An 18,385-nucleotide genomic window follows, 5' to 3' on the forward strand; every position below is an offset into this window, starting at 1 on the left:
TTTAAATATTTAGTAGAATTTATAATTATAGCCAAATAAATAGAACTCTAAATCAATTTATGATAAATAACGGGATTATTTAAAATAAATACACGCCCTTTAATGAAGTGTAGATGATGGGCTATGCATACGTTTAATATCACGTACACCGTAAATTACTAAAATATCTTTATAGTTGAGTCGAGAAACGAAAAAATAGTCAACTACAAGTTTAGTCAACTCTCAAACTCTCGTGTGAAATAGGTCAACGAGTTTTAAGTTTTTAATCTTTCGATTTTTATTTTTTATAAATAAATCGGTCAAAAAATTTAATGTCTTGATAATTAATAAAAATATAAAAATGTATTAAAAAATACAAAAAATTATTAGATGCAATTAAAAAAATATAGAAAATTAGAGAAGAAAATAGCGAACTTTTGGTTAATTGCAAATAGCGGTTTTTTTTTTTCTTTTTCGGCATGCCAATTATAAGCATCACAGTCAAATCTGATTGGTCAATTAGATCATAAAGATCAGAGGTAAATCGTTTTGGATGGCCACGATTTACCCGTCACATTGACGAAAATAACGAACCGGAGACTTTAGCATGAACCGAGTACCGACTGTACCTGAATAGGAAATACAACGGTATAAAATTACTATAATTCAGCTGTAAATTTTCTCTTTCTTAAAAAAAAAAAATAATAATTAAATAAATAAAGGTTTCTCACTCATCCTCTGCATCTCTCTCTCTCTCTTTCTCTGTCTCTTTCTCTTTGTGCGCGTGGTCTAATAAAAACCCTAATTTGCTCAATTCCTTACTTTCTTTCCTCCCTCCTTCAACAATTTCCTCTGTTTCACGGCATTGAAGGGAGGACCTCAACTCTGTGTTGTTAATGGCGACAGAGCGCGAGGAGATTCGTTACGAAGGAGGAAGAGGTGGGAAGTTTCAGAAACGGCCTCTCAGAAGGTCGCATACGACGCCGTATGATCGGCCGCCGACTGCTTTGAGAAACTCTGCTGGAAACGGATGGCTCTCTAAGCTTGTCGATCCGGCGCAGAAGCTCATCACCTCCAGTGCACATAGGCTGTTTTCTAGCGTGTTTCGTAAACGTATTCCCCCTCCGCCGCCGTCATTGCCCGTTTCTCGAGGTTTTTTGCTTCTTTTTTTGTTTGTTTCCTAGTGTTTTTTGGTTTTTAATTGGAATGCTCTCTTAACGGTTTTTAGAATGGTTTATGGGTTTTGTTTCTCGCATTCTGGTGCTCGTTCGTTTATTTTGGAGGTGTTGGTTGAAGATGGCTGAAAAAAAACGTGGATTTTTATATTATATTTTGCTTTATTCGTGAGGGAGTTACTATAGCTGTGGGGTTTTCTTTTTGGCATAGAGGAACCTCGAATTTATGATTTTGTATGGGTGTTTAGGTTTGTTGTGGCTCAATTGTTTAAATGTCATTAATTTGCGTGATTTTCCTGCTGAATATTCCTCATATTGAATTGCAAGTTCTCTAAAGCTTAATAGTTGAACAATATTGAGTCTGCTTGGAATGTTGTTTTGTTTTCGTTGCTTGGATGTCACATATATTAAAATTTGTTCTCCAGACAATAGGGGTAGCCCGAGTGTGATTTCTATCACTTTTTAAAACGACCACGCATATAAATTTTAAGGATTGGTTTTAATTTTTATTAAGAACTTCGTGAAAATATGTATTTTGTCCTTGTATTCATGTATTTGAGCTCAAAGCCAAGGCCAAGGTCCGATCTTGTAATTCTGTTCGTGCCACCCCCATTGGACTATCTGTTTTGAGAACCCCAGAAGGATTTTTGGAAAGCATAACTTTTTTAGTCTCCACTTTGTTCTCTATATGTGTTTATATATATATATATTTACAGTATTTTGTTTACTGTTACCCTTTGGCTCTGTTTCGTTCGGTATTTTAACCATGGAATAGGATATTTTTGCTTCCCATTAATAATGTTAATCTAAAAAATGAATATGTTTAAAGTAAGTTATTCTTAGTAGTAATCGATAAAAAATGTATCAAGAACCTATGTAAACAACAGAATTCTATTTCTTATTCTGTTGGCTGTAACGTCATTTTAATATTTAAAACTGCAAATTGTTTCTAAGTATGTAACAACGACTCTACTTGAACATGACCTTTTCTATAGGTTGCACTACTGTGTTCTAAAACATTGCTCTCAGACAACTTGATCTCATAATTTTGTTTTTCTACGAAAGTGACATCTTAGATTTTTATATATACCAATGTTGATACCCATTTAGGAAGCATGTTTTCATTATTCTATTATGTTTTTTGGGCTATACATTGTTGTGCTCGCATTAACTTTTGACATGGGAGCTTGGTTGAAGTTTTCGCATTGACTTTTCTGGTTATTCTTTTACTGTTTTGTTCTTGCATTTATACTTCCAGAGGCTAATGATGAGATGGGAAATGAGAACCATGAAGAAGTTGCAGCTGTAAGTTTTATCTCATATGGGTTTTTGCTTATCATTAACTTGTGCATGTGTATCTTTTTTGTTTTTTTTTTTTTTAAAAATCCAATTCTGTTATTAATTGAAAACCGTTACATCATCACTGAGTTTTTTTCTCCCTCCATGTACATATTTTTGTTATGCTTTAACATTTTCATAATTGCAGATATTGTGAGATTTTCTTTAATTAAAAAACTGCATTATTTTCTTTTTTCTTTCGGATTTACAAATTGAAAAGGCTATTTTAAAATGTTGTTAAAAAAAAAAAAAAAAAGGACATGATGCCATAAGTTAGCATTAGTGAGTGACCTATTTTATTTTCATGAATGCATTAATTTCCGTATCTGTTGAGGTGAAACTGCTTGCAAAAATCAGTTCCACAAAAATCTGATATTTTTGCGTTTCTACAGTCTGAATATTTATGTCAACATTTTCTGATTTTTTTCTTAATCTTTAGGATCTTCCTGGAACTCAAGAAGGGACGAACCGCGATTTTGGTCCGAGTATCAAAACTGATAACACACATTGGGTGACTGACCTTGAGCAAATTTTGAAGGAGAAGACCTTTACAAGGCAAGCATTTGAGTGCTTGTTGGTCAAATTATTTTTTTTTCTCCTATCTCAATTCTATATGAAGAGTTGCCTTGTTTTGGTTGATATTTAATTGAGTGAATTATATGGAAATTTGAACATGGTTATATTGTAATTAGTAACTTAAAACATGTAAGAATTTATGAAATAGTATGAATGCTCTTGCATGAAATGTATAAGCCACAATGTTGCTGCAAAATACCGTGTCATTTTTTCTCCATCAGGATAGAAAATCTGGGTTTACTTTTATATATTGGTTTTAGCAGGATATTGATTCGATATTTAATACGTCAAATGCTAACCACTCTACAGATTTGAGATTGATCGCTTGACTGAACTTTTGAAATCAAGAGTTGTTGATGTTCCAAGTGGGGTTGAAGAGAGGAAATTTGAACAGGCTCCTTCTACGCCTGTTATCAGTTATGAAATACAGGAAGGATCTCCAAAATTTCGAGCTCAAGATGGAATTAGCTCTCACGTGGTTCCAACTCAAGTTATGAGAGCAAATGTAGGAATTATTTTATTTTATTTTAATTTTTTTGTTGGTTTGGTTCCTGCGTTGGTTAATGTTCAGTGCTGGTTTTCCATAGTTTGCTCACACTGAAAACTTTGTTTGCATTTTTGGCTTTATTGTCACTTGTATAATTGTTTCAGGTCCTTGATGAGGATGTTGCTTCACCTGCAGAGATTGCAAAAGCATACATGGGCAGCAGGCCTCCAAAAGCAACTCCGTTGAGTATGGCGTCCCATAGTCACAAGTTTGGGGATAGTTTTGCTTCAGAAAATCTCTCGAAATCCTCTGCTTTAACTCTTGTGCCGAGATCTCCTGGAAATTTTGATGTTATTGAAAATGGTTTTGTCACCCCAAGATCTCGAGGCAGATCTGCTCTGTACAATATGGCTCGAATGCCATATTCCGGAGTTAGTGCAACCCATAGCATAAAGGTTTGTACTCTAATGAAATACATCTGCTTTATTGTTCAAGTCCTTGGTACCTTCCTTATCAGTTTTTTTTACCTCTCTGGCTCATACTTCAGAATAGTGTAGCGACAACAGATGCTTACAGGGCAACAGGGTCCTCATCATCTCAGTTAGCATGGGAGCGAGGGAGAGTTCTGGGGTCTAAACAAGGGGTACGAGTTATGAAAAGGCTATTTTATAACATATTTTATTATTGAGTAACCTCCTAGATCATGTTATTTTATTTAATTTCCCTTTCTGTAGGCTTTAAAACGCAGAAGCTCAGTTTTAGATGATGAAATGGGACATGTTGGTCCTATTCGTAGACTTCGTCACAAATCCAATCTCCTTTACCCAACAGGTTTGAGTTTACCAAGCAGTTCCACTTCTATTCCAGTAAGTGGAATTGGTTCTGAGAATGCTCAGCAGTTTCAGTCTACAAAAGTGCACCCGTTTTCATCTTCTTCTGGGAAGGCACTTTATTCGCGTAGTTTGTCCAAACGGTCTGCAGAGTCCGAAAATGATGTGAAACCTAGTTCAAGTTTTTCTCAAATTCCTCTCAGGTCAAGTGAGATGGCCTCAAAAATACTTGAGCAGCTTGAGAAATTGACCCCTCCAAAGGATAGGTCTTCAAAACTAAAGCTGCTTAGTGTGACGAATAACTCACCCACAAAGTTGTCACCATCAATGTTGCATGGGCCAGCTCTTAGAAGCCTGGAAGATGTGGATTCATCTAAGTATTTGGAAAATGTTGAAGACATTCAATCTAATGATGCCCGGGAGCTTACTTCTCAAAAGAACAACAAGGTTGAGGAAAGCAGTTCATTAAAATATAAATTACCCATTGATAAGGCAATTTCTGCAGGTGATGGATTAGGTTCTCTAGTTCCTACGAAGGACACTGTACTCAGTTCTCGTCCGCAAGTTGCATTTGTTGGTGCTTCCCCACAAACAAAATGTGCTTTCCAAATGAGTGCCCATGAGGTGTGTGGTTTGCTTCCTTCTAGTTCATACAATAGATCAATCCTGTTGTGTTTCTATCTTTTAATTTATCAATCTTCCTGGGTTCCCTCCCAACGAAATAAATGAAAAGAATACTAATGAGGTGAGAATATTTTAATTTTAGCTTCTTGCATTTTCATTTTTAAACGAGGGAAATTACTCTTCAATCATCAAACGTCTTTCTATTTCCGTCCAAGTTTTTCATTTTCTTTTATTTCCCTCGCACACCCAAACCTGAAAAAGAATGTGGCTAAGTAAATATGTGTGTCCGTTATAAAACCTCTAAGCTTTAATATCTTCTATAATGCCTATTCTTTTGCTAGAATTTTGTGGATATCGATGCCCTCTATATGCATGTCCCTTATGAACCACCCCAATTTGCAATATTTACGGGTCGTCTGTCTCTTTTTGTTAGGATTTTGTAGATATTGATGAAGAAGGATGTTCTAATGGGCCAGTGACTGATATATCGTTTGATAGGCGAGAAAAAATGGATGGCTCATTAGCGGCAATGAGCAAGCCGAATGATACTGAAGCCATTACAGTAGATAAGCCTCAGGCTTCAGCTGAGGTTAAACCATCCACTGCATCTGATCTGAACAAAATGAATGGCCAGAGAAAATCTGATGTTCCTGTGATTGCTGAGAAGAGCCCCATCTTTTCCTTTGCTACAGCATCTCCACCTAGCATTATAGCCAATGCAAAAGATCCTGAATCAACCTTGAGACCTGAAAAAAATATTTCACCTGAGGCACCAAAACCCGCTAATGCCCCTATATTTGGCTTTGGAGATAAGCTACCATCACAAAAGGAATCATTTTCTTCTGCTCCCACCTTTGCGTTTGGAAACAAGTTTGCCCCCTCAACGAATGAACAAAATGCTGTTCCTGTTGCAAATTCTGAAAGCAATGTTGCACCAGGAAAAGCTACATTTCCTATTCCTGCAAATGCTGCCACAGAAAATGGAAATAAGAATACAGGGTCTCCGTTTAAATTTGCATCGCCTTTAGTCAATGAAAAAGAAAGGGCTAAAGTGGGCAGCTCTTCGGTTTTTAAAGCCGAGAGTAATAGCAGCAGGTCAGTTTGATACTTTCGTTGTTTACCTTGGACTTGGAGAATGTTTGTTTTGTTTATACTTCTATCCATAGGGTTATGTTTCAATATTTAGTTTTTATGTGAAATGCATGATAAATGGGATTTTAATTATTTTGTGAAAACCTAGATATCTATTATCTATAACCCATATAGACTCCAGCGAGGCCCCACTTACTATCTTAGATTTTGGCTTTATAGTACTTGCTATCTATTAAAGTATTCTGAATGATGTTCAAGAAGTACATTATTCTATCTAATGCAGTTATCCCGAGGATTTCGAAACTATGGCCAGTCCTTGATTTCTACCACCATTTAAGCTTTTTGACTTTTCGATGACTGAATCTTTCCCTCATTTGTGTTTGAGCTTTTGTGAGGACGGCACATACATATATTTATATGAAGCTAATTGATTGTGTTGCATTTTTCAAGTTTGTAATCATCAATGGATGAAGCTGTATTCTTGTCGTTACTTTTCCTTATTCAAGAAATTACTTTGGTTTATCATTTTAGATTCTGTTAACAACTTTGTATCGTAGTTTTTTCGTTTTTTTAACAAGATTATATGCTTTTTGCGGGCTTAGAAAAGCGTTGTGCATCATAATCGACGTGTTTGTGCTTTGTATGGGCTTAGGACACTACGAAAATTCGCATTCTTTTAATTGGAATTTCCCTCTTTCACCTCCCAAGATCTGGTCGCCTAGTCTGTTTCTAGGTTGATACTCGTGATGCTTTATGAAAATTACTGGTGACTAATGTTTTAGACGGTTTTTATTGCAGCATCCTGTCATTTGGAGTTCCAAAAGAGTCCATGTCAGACAAAGCTGGTGATGAGAGTTCGAGTGCCGGTCTCTCGGTTGGTACATCTGAGAATTTGTTTTCGTCATCTGTCTCGACATCGACATCAGCTCCCAGCTTATTTTCCTTCAGCTCCCCTAGCACTAATTCAAATCTTAATAATGGATTTCTTGTTTCTACTCCATCTATATTTTCCTCCCCAGCCACCACCTTTTCGAATAATATAACAAATCAAAATCCATCCATCAAACCGTCCCTCACTACTGCCCCTAGCAACAGCGAACCCGCCACCACTACTACTAGCCTTTCTATGCCTTCTCCTGTGCCATCTTTTTCAGCTGCACCTATTTTCAAATTTGGGAGCCCTAGTGTTCCTTCATCTTCCGCTCCAGCTCTATCAGCAGCGGAAACCAAGACCAAGCAAGAGACAACCTTTGGTAATTTAAGTGGCATTCCTCCAAGCGACACGTCTGCTGCTAAAGTATCTAGTACTGGAGGCAGCGTTTTTCAATTCGGAGCTGCAGCTACTACAGATTCTAATAAACGACCAGAAAATTCGACTTCTGCTCCAGGCAATGTCCCTACATTTGGTGCTCCGGTTTTTCCTGCTAATAGTGGGGTTGCATCTTCTACTCAGAGTACACCTGTTTTGCCATTCAGTTCATCATCTACATCATTTGGTTTGGCTGCGAATACGGGTTTGTCTTCTGGCAGTTATCTGTTTGGTTCTTCAGCTCCAGCGTCGAATTTGTTCTCTCCTGGCACGACGTTTGGGCTTACTGCTACCAGTTCTTCTGCTAATAATTCTGTCAGCTCTGGTGCTGGTACCAGCTCTAGCTTCTTTAACTGGCAGACATCCTCCACGCCATCATTTTCCACTGGATTCAGCTCAACTCCAACTGGAGGGTTCCCTTTTGGTCTTTCATCTTCTTCCGCTGCTTCTAATAGTTCACCTATGCTCTTTGGGTCATCAACAACTAGTGCATCGACAACGTCAATGTTCTCATTTACTTCCGCTGCGTCGTCACAGCCTGCTTTCGGTAATTCTAATCATGGCTTCACTTTTGGTTCAACACCCCCTGCCAATAATGATCAAGCAAATATGGAGGACAGCATGGCTGAGGATACTGTCCAGGCAGTCACGCTGCCTACGCCTACTTTTGGGCAACAGCCCCTTACACCACCTCCATCATCAGGGTTTATGTTTGGTTCAGCGGCCCCTCCTCCGGTAGCAGCAAGTCCTTTCCAGTTTGGCAGCCAGCAAAATGCACCTACCCCACAAAATCCCTCTCCATTTCATGCTTCTGGTAGCTTAGATTTCAATGCCAGTGCTGGAGGGAGCTTCTCATTAGGCGCGGGTGGCGGTGACAAAGCGAACCGAAAATACGTGAAAGTTAAAAGCAAATCACGAAAGAAGTAGGAGCAATCGAGAGAGAAGGTATTATTCGTTTCTTTTTGTGTTTGTATACCCCAGTTATTTTTCATCTAGGAAAAAGTTATATTTCCATCACCGTCACGACATCGGTTGGATTGGGGAGGGGTGGAGGGAGCGGGATATCATTTGTCACCTGGATTGTTTGATTTCGACATAATACGAGGAAACGTCGAAGCCAAGAATTGTTGGTTGTGTTTTCTCATTTAAGTGGCAAATTATTTTGTGGTTTTGTTGTTGGTAGCACAAGTTCACAAATTTTGTATTAGGTTTAGCAAAGTGGAAGAACACTCATTGTACTGTAATAGTAAGTAGTAGTCTGTGAATGTTTCAGGTAAAACATCAACCCTGTGCTATGGACTCAGTTTTCCTGTAATTTGTTATTTGTTGTAACATAAGAAAAGGGAAATATATGCTGTTGTTCAAGGAAGCATCATTTGTTGCTCTCCCCCCTCCCTCTTTTGACTCTTGTTTGAGGAGGAATGTATTTGCTAGTTATATCATCTGCAATCGCCTGAATTTTAGGATGTTTTTTTGACTAGTTGGCTATGTAAAAAGAGAGTGGGCTGAACGGGCTCCCGAGAATCACGAAAGATACGTGGATTGGGAAATTGAGATACCCGAATCGAAAAGTTGACTATGATCCAATTATTGTACAGTTGACCGATGGATTATCTTGTTAGGGTCGACTAGTTGGCTATGTAAAAAGAGAGTGAGCTGAAGGAGATTCACGAAATGACTATGTTTGCATAAGATATTAGTAATCCATTGTGACTTGTGACGGCTTGATGGTTGAATTTTACGAGATAATTTTTTAAAAAATAAAAAAATGAACAACTTCATGTCCCAACTTAATCCGGAAATAGAAGATTGGGTCGGGTTAGGTAGTGAACCCTATGATCCAAACAAAGTTCTCGCTACAACAGGTTTAGTAATTGACAACATGGAGATTACAAAATGGTTTTCTGACGGAAAAAACTGTTCATGTGTAGATATGTGAAAAGAGTATTTTATACTATGAGTTTATATAATACTGAATTTTTTTTATAAATTCGTTAATTAAAAAATTAATATTTCAAAAATATTCATTTTCTCATAATTAAGACGTATATAAAACTCAATAATGGAATTAATTATAAGTTTATAATAATAAATATTCTTAATTAATTTATTTTTATTTATTTAGTAAAAGGAATATTAAACAAAGAAAATAAGTTTAATATTCGTTTGACTAGACAAGACCAAAACTAAAAAGAACATTATTTTAAACAATTTCAGTATAAAACGTGTCACACATAAAATAGTATTAAAATGATAATAAATAAATAAATAAATAAAACATTCCAAATATTATTGTTTTTTTTTATGTTAGATGTTTTTTTTAGTCACATTAAAATATTATATTGTAAGTTGAGGGTTTTTAATATTTTTCTATTTAAATTTAAATATTTAATTTTATGTAATTTAATGTTTTGCTTGGTAATTAAAATATGACCCAGATTTAAATAAGAAAATAAAAAATAAAAAACTTAAATCCATTTATGTTTTAACCGTAAATACCATTTTTAATCAGTTTTTCATTATATTTATAAATAAAGAAATAAAATTTACCGTTATTTATTATGACGTTTTTATAAGAAAGTAAAAATAAAAATTACCATTTACAAATATATTTCGTTTTTTTTTTGTTACAAATAAAATTAATATTTTACCAGTTACCCCTCTAATTAATTTTTGGCTTATAAGCATAATTAATCTTCATTAATTTATATATTCCTTTTTTACTTACAAGTAAAATTAATATTCATTTATATACATACAAAAACTTAAATAAATATATTTATTTTTATAATACAAATTTTCATGACATTATTTAAACGAACGATTATTAATTAATTTTAACAAAAGTAACTGTAAAAATATTTAAAAATTTACTAATTTTAATAAAAGTGTAAACATGAAATTAAACAAATAATAATAATAATAATAATACTTACGATAATTTCTTAAACCATTTTTATAAAATAAAAAATTGTAAACCTTATTTAAGTTTAAAATAATTTGTTATTGTCATAAAATTTAAAGAAATTAAATTTTGAAAATTAAAAAAAAAATCATAAATAATAAAAACTATTGAGAGCTGGTTGAAAAAATCTTTTGGTGATCAGAAAAACCCGAAAAAAGTTCCTAATCAAACCAACTATTTTTCGGTGGCGTTGGATTGAATTATTTAAAAAAAAACTCTTTTTATTAACCTTATATGTTACATTAATAGCTAAAACTAAATAAAACTCAATTATCAAATAGTAAGACGTTAAATATTTATAATTTTTCTAAAGTAAGACGGGAGTGTTAACCTTATTTTCGAGTTATCAGGTTAATTCGACCAAAACTGTCAAACCATCAAACCAAATTGAATTCTCGGTCTAACCCAACCCAAATAAAAGTATGCATAATTCAGTCTTACTTTCATGATTTGGTTCGGATAGTTTTAGTTGGATTGTGATGTCCCACATTAGTTGGGGGAGGATAACAAAACACCATTTTTATAAAGGTGTGGAAACCTCACTGATAGATGCGTTTTAGAGCTTTGAGGGAAAGGTAGAAAGGGAAAGCCCAACAAGATACTATATGGATCTGGGCAATTACAAATTGTATCAGAGCCACGAGGCGGTGTGACCCTGAAGGGGGTGGATTTGGTGGAAAGCCCAAGAATGATACTATATAGATATGCGCAGTTACAAATGGTATCAGAGCCAAACACGAGGCGGTGTGAGCCGAAGGGGGGTGGATTTGGTGGAAAGCCCAAAAAGAATACTATATGGATATGGGCAATTACAAATGGTATCAGAGCCGGCAGTGACCCTGAAGGAGGTGGATTTGGTGGCGATAGCTGTGGATCTGGGCCGTTACAAATGGTATCAGACTAGAAACGAGGCAGTGTGGCGATTTGGTGGCGGCTCCATATCGATTGGAGGAAGGAAACAGTGTCGGTTATATATAACACATATATATATATCCTAAAATGAGGATAGAATTTGATGGGCAATATATAAAAGTGAAGGTCCACTTCCCATTTTTGTTTGCTTGCTTCTCACTTCTTCTTCTTCTTCTTCTTCTTCTTCTTCTTCTTCACCACTTGCCACTCTTTTTCTTTCACTTTCCCACTCATTTTCTCTCATTTTCTCTCATTTTCCCACTTCCCAAACACCAAATCCACCCATGTGACCAGAATCCATCACTTCTCCTTCACACTGTTGAACCAGAAAGCAAGCAAGGAACCCCAAATCTCTGTTTCTCTCTGTTTTTGGTGTTGTTGGTTGGCCATGGTTTCATCCCCATTTCTTCTTCCATTGGCTCTTCTTCTCTCTTTTACTCTTCTCTTCGTCTTCCCTTTTAACCAATCCCATTTCTCCTTCTTCGGCGATCTTCAGGACATTGCTCTCTTCCACAGGGCCACTATTCGGACTTCACATCTCGTCGTCGTCGGCAGCAGCAGCGGCAGCGGCAGCGGTGGTGGTGTTTCTTCCGTCTCGCGGTTAGGTATCACTTCAAACCCTAAACCCAAGATTGCGTTTCTCTTTCTGACAAATTCCGATCTCTTTTTCGCCCCGTTGTGGGAACGCTTCTTCCGTGGCCATGGATTGCGTTACAATATCTACATCCACGCTGATCCTTCCGTCGAATTAAACCAACCTGGCGGCGTTTTCGATGGCAGATTCATTCCGGCGAGGAGGACCGAGCGAGCGTCACCGACTCTCATCACTGCCGCTCGTAGACTCCTTGCTCACGCCGTCATCGATGACCCTCTGAACCTCTACTTTGCCCTAGTTTCTCAACGATGTATACCTATTCATTCATTTGATTTCATGTACAATTTCTTGTTTAAAAACTCAGTCACTTCCCTCCGATCTTTTTCTTCGAAATCTACTTATAAAAGCTACATCGAAATCCTCTCCGATGAGCCGAATCTGTACGAGCGGTACATCGCTAGGGGAGCCACCGCAATGCTTCCTGAAGTGCCGTTCGAGCGATTCAGGGTTGGATCTCAGTTCTTCATTCTGACTCGAAATCACGCAGTGCTGGTGGTGAAAGAGAGAAAACTATGGAGGAAGTTCAAGCTTCCGTGCTTGGGCGAGGAGCCGTGTTATCCTGAGGAGCATTACTTTCCGACATTGTTGTCCATGGAGGATCCGCAAGGCTGCAGTCACTACACGCTAACTAGGGTTAATTGGACGGGATGTTGGGATGGGCATCCTCACTTGTACTCGCCGGAGGAAGTCTCGCCGGCGCTCATAAAAACTTTGAGGCAGTCAAATTCGAGCTACTCTTTTTTCTTTGCCAGGAAGTTCTCGCCGGAAGCCTTGACGCCGTTGATGGAAATCGCCGATGACGTCATTTTCCGGGACTGAAGGGACTGCCGGCTCGTTCCTCTTACTGGTAAGCATTCTTCATTCTTCTTCACAATTGCGTTATACATATATCAGCTTGTGATTAAATTTTGTTTAAGGTTCAAACACTAATTCTGAACTTTACTTTGGATAGTAATCATCATTAAAAAAACAATCACTGATTTGGTTTCATAGAATATAGAATAAATAATCTGTGGGTCGTGTTAGCTTGGAATCTAGATTTATTTTATTGATTTCGTGGATTTAATTTTGTATTTTGGTATGGTTTCATTGGACGATCTGGTTTGACCTTGTATCAAATTGTCAAGAAATCTGGGCTTGAATTTAGCTAATAGTGTTTTTTTTTTTTTAGTAAAACCCTGAATTTTGAAGCTCTGAATCGATTGAATCTGAGTTGTTTCCATTGATTTGAGTTATGGATATTGATGGGTTGGTTAATTCTGAAAATAGTCTGTTGATTTGTTAGTCTCTGTTTAGGTTCATTCAGGTTTTTTACTAAACTTGAAAATATTTGAAGATAAGAATGCAAAAAATTCCCATTAGAATGATACCAATGGAATTGATTAAATCTACAAATAATTCAGAGAAAGGGACAAAGTTTGACTACAAACTTGCTAGAATTGAAAGGTTTCATTAAGGTTTTGGAGAAATTTCAGCAAGGGAATCTTTTTGGTTTTAGAAAAAACCAAAAAATCCTTTTCAATTATACGACGAAAAGGATAAAATAAGATATCATGTTTTGATTTGTGGCCAAGAAGGTTCATATAAGTAACGAGGAGTTTAGAGGGGAATGAGTTTAAGTTGTGGTGGCCAGCTACTTTAAGGTTTAATATCTTCTTACAAATTGTCTGTGTACCAAAATGATGAATCAAAAAGTTGTCCAGTGGGAATAATCATGATGCTTGCAAGCTTGTTTGAACATTTCATGGAATCTATCTAAAAGATGGATAGAAGGTTTCTCTGATTTTATATTATTTTCTTGAAATTTTGATGATGGTGAACAAGTGAGCGTTGAGTTGTGAACTTAAGCATAATTCAATTGGTTAAAGTGTATTTGCTATATCTAAAAACTCCCCACCCAACAAGTGAGAGGGTGGAATGATAATTCGAAATAGGAAAGTTTTTTTTTATAATTAAATGTTTTAGAGATTAACTTAAGCATAGTTTAACGAGCGGGGAAGAATCGCCATCTCCTAGCAAGTGAGCTCATGAAGAAAAGAAAAATTGTAAGGTCATCTCCCCTTGCTAAATATCATCTTGTAAGATGTTGATGTAGATGTAGATGTAGGATGGCTAAAGCTAACCACACACCCATTGATAGATACAAATAAAATACTAAAAGAGAAAAGGGAAAGAGTCAATGAATTGGGTAGAGTAGGTCAGCAGGGTATAGGATATGCCCACCATTTTGTCGTATTCTGAGCCTCACAAAACCCAATAAAACCGCGTTAGTGGCCCGTGGGATTGCACGCCACTACAGGTGCAGGGTATGTTATGTTTATTAATGGTAGGTCCCAACCCCCAAGTGGCGTCTCATTGATGTTCGTTTCTTTTTGAATGTTTAGAGGAATATTAAAATGGAAACATTTTAGATTAAATCAGAGATTTGGCTCATATATTATAATTTAGTTTAGTTATACTTTAACTGATGTTCTACCTGCTACTACTGCTTCTGCTTGTGCTCATAGTTTAGCTTAGTTAAATTAGAGATTTGGTTCATATATTATAATTTAGTTTCTTAATGTTTTCTTGGGTTTCTGCATAGCTCATGTGATCATTGCATTTTCAGTGTAACTCTTTTACTCCACTGGCTTTCTGCTTATATTTTTGTAACATTTGTTTATCTTTCTTCAATTAAATTCTTGGCCAACTTACTACGTGATTATGGCTGTGCTAACTGCTCAATCGAAATCAAGATTGATTATTTTGGAACATACATATAAAACAAGAACACACACATTGTAACAGGACACTTTTCTTTGCTCTAGAGAAAAGTTAGCTACTCAATCTGCTATAACTTCCTTTATATGACATTGTAGAAGACCACCCTGATTTGAGTAATTACAGCAGAAGTATAGTTTGAGGAAAATATTAGAGTGCTCTCCAACAAGATCCATGATATGTAGGCATTCCTAGACCTGTGACGAAGATGAAATCCAAGTAATAAGGATATTCAATAAGAGAATCGAAGTTTCTCTATCTAAAAACAAGCAGTTGAAATCAAGGGTGTGCAGAACAACAGAAGGGATTCAAAGAAGACCAATAATGGAGATGAGGAAAAAGAAGATGGGGGAGGGGGGGGGGGGGGGGGGGGGGAGATTTCTCCATCCATAGTCCTCTACGAAACGAACATCCCATCTCCCATAACAAAAAAAACATCATGGATTTAGAGAAGGGAGGAAAAACCAAAAGAACTAGCCTTATGGTTTATTTTTCTTTAGGGTTTAAATAATAGTACCCTCTCTTGCTTATTTGAGCTTATATTTCTCTCTTGATAATCATGCGTATTCAATCACTCATAAGCTATTTAATATCACTAGCTAGTCGTTCTGTAATATTATTATGACACAGGTAGGAGACTGCCCTTAACTAGGGTCTAGAGTCATAGCTTGGCCGTCAAAGCATTTAGTTCAAATTCTCATTCCATATTTGTTACACTAAAAGAGAAGGAAAAAAAAAACGTGTTTAGTATTTTTCCACGAAATTAAGAGCGTTTATCTTCTTCCACGAAAACCTCTCTCTAGGGATGCGAGATGAAAGATAATTTACTTTGTTTGAGATCAATATCTACTTCCTTCGTTAGTTAGTCTTAAATAGGAAAAGATTGTTCTTTTTGTAGGAAGGCCTTGAAGAATGTGAAAGATCTTAAGCTTGCTGTTAGGTGGGAAGTAATAATTTTGCCCTCCTGATTAAGTGGGCGTGGTGCCCCTTGTGGCAATATGATGATTAGTATGAGCGAGTATGGTTGCCAAGTTACCCTTCATTCTCCTTTAAATATAAAATTCCTTAAGAGTAACACTCTCAATTGGACACTTGAGCAAAGATTTGGGTTTCAGTCGTGCATTTTGTGCAAGAGTTGGAAGGCTTGGTTAGATCTTAAAAATTTGAGGTAGATTTCTTGAAATGCTGGGTATTGGTTTGCCTCCAAATGGAGGTTGCTAGGATATTATGGCGAAGCAGCTTATATATCTTTCCTCCCTTCTGTAATGGCTGTCAGAATAATAGCTACCAAATTTCTTACTACAGTAACAATAGAATCCGTAGAGAGAGGTCTAAGGGAGAAGTTTAAAATGTGGCTTACTTCAGTGCCCCATTTCCTGTAATAATCCACTGTTTTTCTTTACTATCATGGCTCCACAAACACTTGAGTTATCCAAAGATGGAGATAATGAGCTGCTCCGACTTACTTCAGGGATGAGTTTGCTTCAAAGTCTTTTTGTAGTCATCCGCTGTTTTTTGGTTACTAAGTGTGAGATCCCACATTGGTTGGGAGGAGAACGGAGCACTCTTTATAAGGGTGTAGAAACCTCTCCCTAGTATATGCATTTTAAAAACTTTGAGGGGAAGCCCGAAAGGGAAAACTCAAAGAAGACAATATGGGCTAGCGGTGGGCTTGGGCTTGGGCTGTTACATTAAGAGTCATTTTATGTTATTCCTGTTGCTTCCGTTTCTCGACTCTGTTTCGACCCTTTTTTTCTTTGGCTTCTAAATGACATTCCTCTTGTTTGGATGTTTATTCATCTTAAATATGGCTATTGGAACGCCAAAAAAGTACTCAACTATTTCTGTCCTTGGATTGTTGGGAGATCTGCAAATTCATTGCTTGTTTGCTATTTGCTACTACTCGATGTTTTAAACCGCTACATAAATGAACAATGATCATATGTTGTTAATCTTTAATGTTTATGGTCATAACATAACGACTGCGCATTAGATGATGTTTGTTGTCAAAACATCCATTGTGGAATGTACATGTATTACACTGAGCTTTGCTTTGGCATGTTGAACAATCTTCTGAAATACCTGTTCTGTTGTTACTTCACTTGGTTAGCCTAGTTTACATAAAACGAAATGATTAAACCCGGTCTCAGTGCACGGTGGCAGGGTCCTGTGAAGCGAAAATTATTCAACATGACCGTCACAACTTAGGAAAGCAAGCACGGTTTTACTTTTTGATACCTGTAAATGGTGTTGAAGTGTGGAAAGAAGCCGCGAAACTCAACCCCAACGCGAGTTCCTTACAATTATATAGGTTCCAGTGAGTATGTGTGTGTGTGTTTCTGTATAGTTCTTAGTTCGTAGCTTACAAGTTGAAGAAATGTACATGTTTTTTTCCCTTTTAGTTGGTTTGAAATGTAAATGGGAGGGGGAGAGAGTGTTTGATGAATCTGTGGAGTGATGGAGGGGGGCAAAGGATAAGAGCAGTGTGAAGAAATAAATCAGTGGCTTTTGGTCTCTGTATATCAAAATTTTAATTTTTAGTTTGATTCACATTTATGGGCTTTTTCAATATTTTGGAGAGAAATATAGTCTTCTAAATATTTATGGCTTTGCAAAATACAAAACAAAAGCCCATTACTAAAGATTCAAGCTGTCCCTTGTGCAATTTTTTCATATTGAGTACAAAAGACGATGCTCGTGTACTTACCGTCCAGATTCATCGCTAGCGGATATTGTCCTCTTTGGGTAGATATTGTTCTCTTTCGGCTTTTCTTTTCAGACTTCCCCTCAAGGCTTTAAAATGCGTTTGTTAAGAGAAGGTTTCCATACCCTTTTAAAGGGTTTTGTTAAGAGAAGGTTTCCATACCCTTATAAAAGGGTGTTTTGTCCTCCTCCCTAACCGATGTGAGACATCACAATCCACCCTCCTTCGAGGCCCAGCGTCCTCGCTGACACTCTTTTCTTTCTCCAATCGACGTGGGACTCAAATCCACCCCCTTTGGGGCCAGCGTTCATGTCTACCCCCTTTAGGGAACAGCTTCCTCGCTGGCACATAGTCCGGTGTCTGGCTCTGATACCATTTGTAACGGCTCAGATCTACCGGTAGCAAATATTGTCCTCTTTGTGCTTTTCCTTTCAAGCTTCCCTTCAAGACTTTAAAATGCGTCTACTAAGAGAAGGTTTCCATACCCTTATAAATGACGTTTTGTTCTCCTCCCCAACTAATATGCGACATCACAATCAGTTCTTTTATACAACTTTTTCATGTTAAGTATACAAAACGATTAGGACAAACATAAATGACAGATGACGACAAATCGTTTTATAGATACAAAGTGTAGCATCTTATGTTCATATTCGATCAATGGCGAGAAACCCGAAAAGATGATAGCGTAGAAGAAAGAACTTGCATATGACTCGTCAGTTGGGACCATGAAATCCATCGGAAAAAGAAAGTAGAAAAAAAAAAAAAAAAAAAAAAAAAAAAAAAAAAAAACTTGAAGTTTCCCTATCCATCAAATAGTGGTTGAAAATTGGAGTCCTAGAGAATCTCCCATACAATCAAATTCAAACACAATTTTTAAATTTTTTCAAAAACATTCAAACACAATTTTTAAATTTTTTCAAAAACATTCATAACTGCCCTAAGCCCGCTACTAGCAGATATTGTCTATTTTGACCTA

At 36.7% G+C, this 18,385-nt stretch overlaps 2 protein-coding genes across 5 annotated transcripts; both read left to right on the forward strand.

Moving 5' to 3' along the window:
- Positions 1 to 721: 721 nt before the first annotated feature.
- LOC111790619 (nuclear pore complex protein NUP1) lies at positions 722 to 8,779 on the forward strand. The gene is made up of 9 exons (XM_023671603.2): positions 722 to 1,131; positions 2,413 to 2,459; positions 2,932 to 3,047; positions 3,378 to 3,573; positions 3,720 to 4,010; positions 4,103 to 4,198; positions 4,290 to 5,009; positions 5,443 to 6,104; positions 6,900 to 8,779. The coding sequence occupies exons 1-9, from the start codon at positions 876 to 878 to the stop codon at positions 8,335 to 8,337; spliced, it is 3,822 nt and encodes a 1,273-aa protein (XP_023527371.2). The 5' UTR covers positions 722 to 875; the 3' UTR covers positions 8,338 to 8,779.
- A 2,654-nt stretch (positions 8,780 to 11,433) lies between these two features.
- Positions 11,434 to 17,307, forward strand: LOC111787593 (core-2/I-branching beta-1,6-N-acetylglucosaminyltransferase family protein). Of its 4 annotated transcripts, none has more exons than XM_023667625.2 (2): positions 11,434 to 12,789; positions 16,813 to 17,307. In XM_023667625.2, the coding sequence occupies exon 1, from the start codon at positions 11,676 to 11,678 to the stop codon at positions 12,759 to 12,761; it is 1,086 nt and encodes a 361-aa protein (XP_023523393.1). In that variant the 5' UTR covers positions 11,434 to 11,675; the 3' UTR covers positions 12,762 to 12,789; positions 16,813 to 17,307. The 4 variants fall into 4 exon arrangements, with proteins under 4 accessions (XP_023523393.1, XP_086984552.1, XP_023523379.1 ...); XM_087128426.1 differs by lacking the exon at positions 16,813 to 17,307 and adding an exon at positions 14,801 to 15,545; XM_023667611.2 differs by having other exon boundaries at positions 11,435 to 12,789; positions 16,853 to 17,307.
- Positions 17,308 to 18,385: the final 1,078 nt, after the last annotated feature.

Source organism: Cucurbita pepo, chromosome 1, assembly GCF_057944985.1.
Source record: "Cucurbita pepo subsp. pepo isolate OVF chromosome 1, ASM5794498v1, whole genome shotgun sequence".
Classification (NCBI taxonomy): domain Eukaryota; kingdom Viridiplantae; phylum Streptophyta; class Magnoliopsida; order Cucurbitales; family Cucurbitaceae; genus Cucurbita; species Cucurbita pepo.

What these genes read in the sequence shown, in the direction of transcription:
- LOC111790619 (XM_023671603.2), top strand. Translation starts at nt 876, where the DNA reads ATGGCGACAGAGCGCGAGGAGATTCGTTACGAAGGAGGAAGAGGTGGG. An exon ending in GTCATTGCCCGTTTCTCGAG is followed by an intron (nt 1,132 to 2,412) that starts GTTTTTTGCTTC and finishes TTATACTTCCAG; the next exon opens with AGGCTAATGATGAGATGGGA. An exon ending in TCCAAATGAGTGCCCATGAG is followed by an intron (nt 5,010 to 5,442) that starts GTGTGTGGTTTG and finishes TCTTTTTGTTAG; the next exon opens with GATTTTGTAGATATTGATGA.
- LOC111787593 (XM_023667625.2), top strand. Translation starts at nt 11,676, where the DNA reads ATGGTTTCATCCCCATTTCTTCTTCCATTGGCTCTTCTTCTCTCTTTT.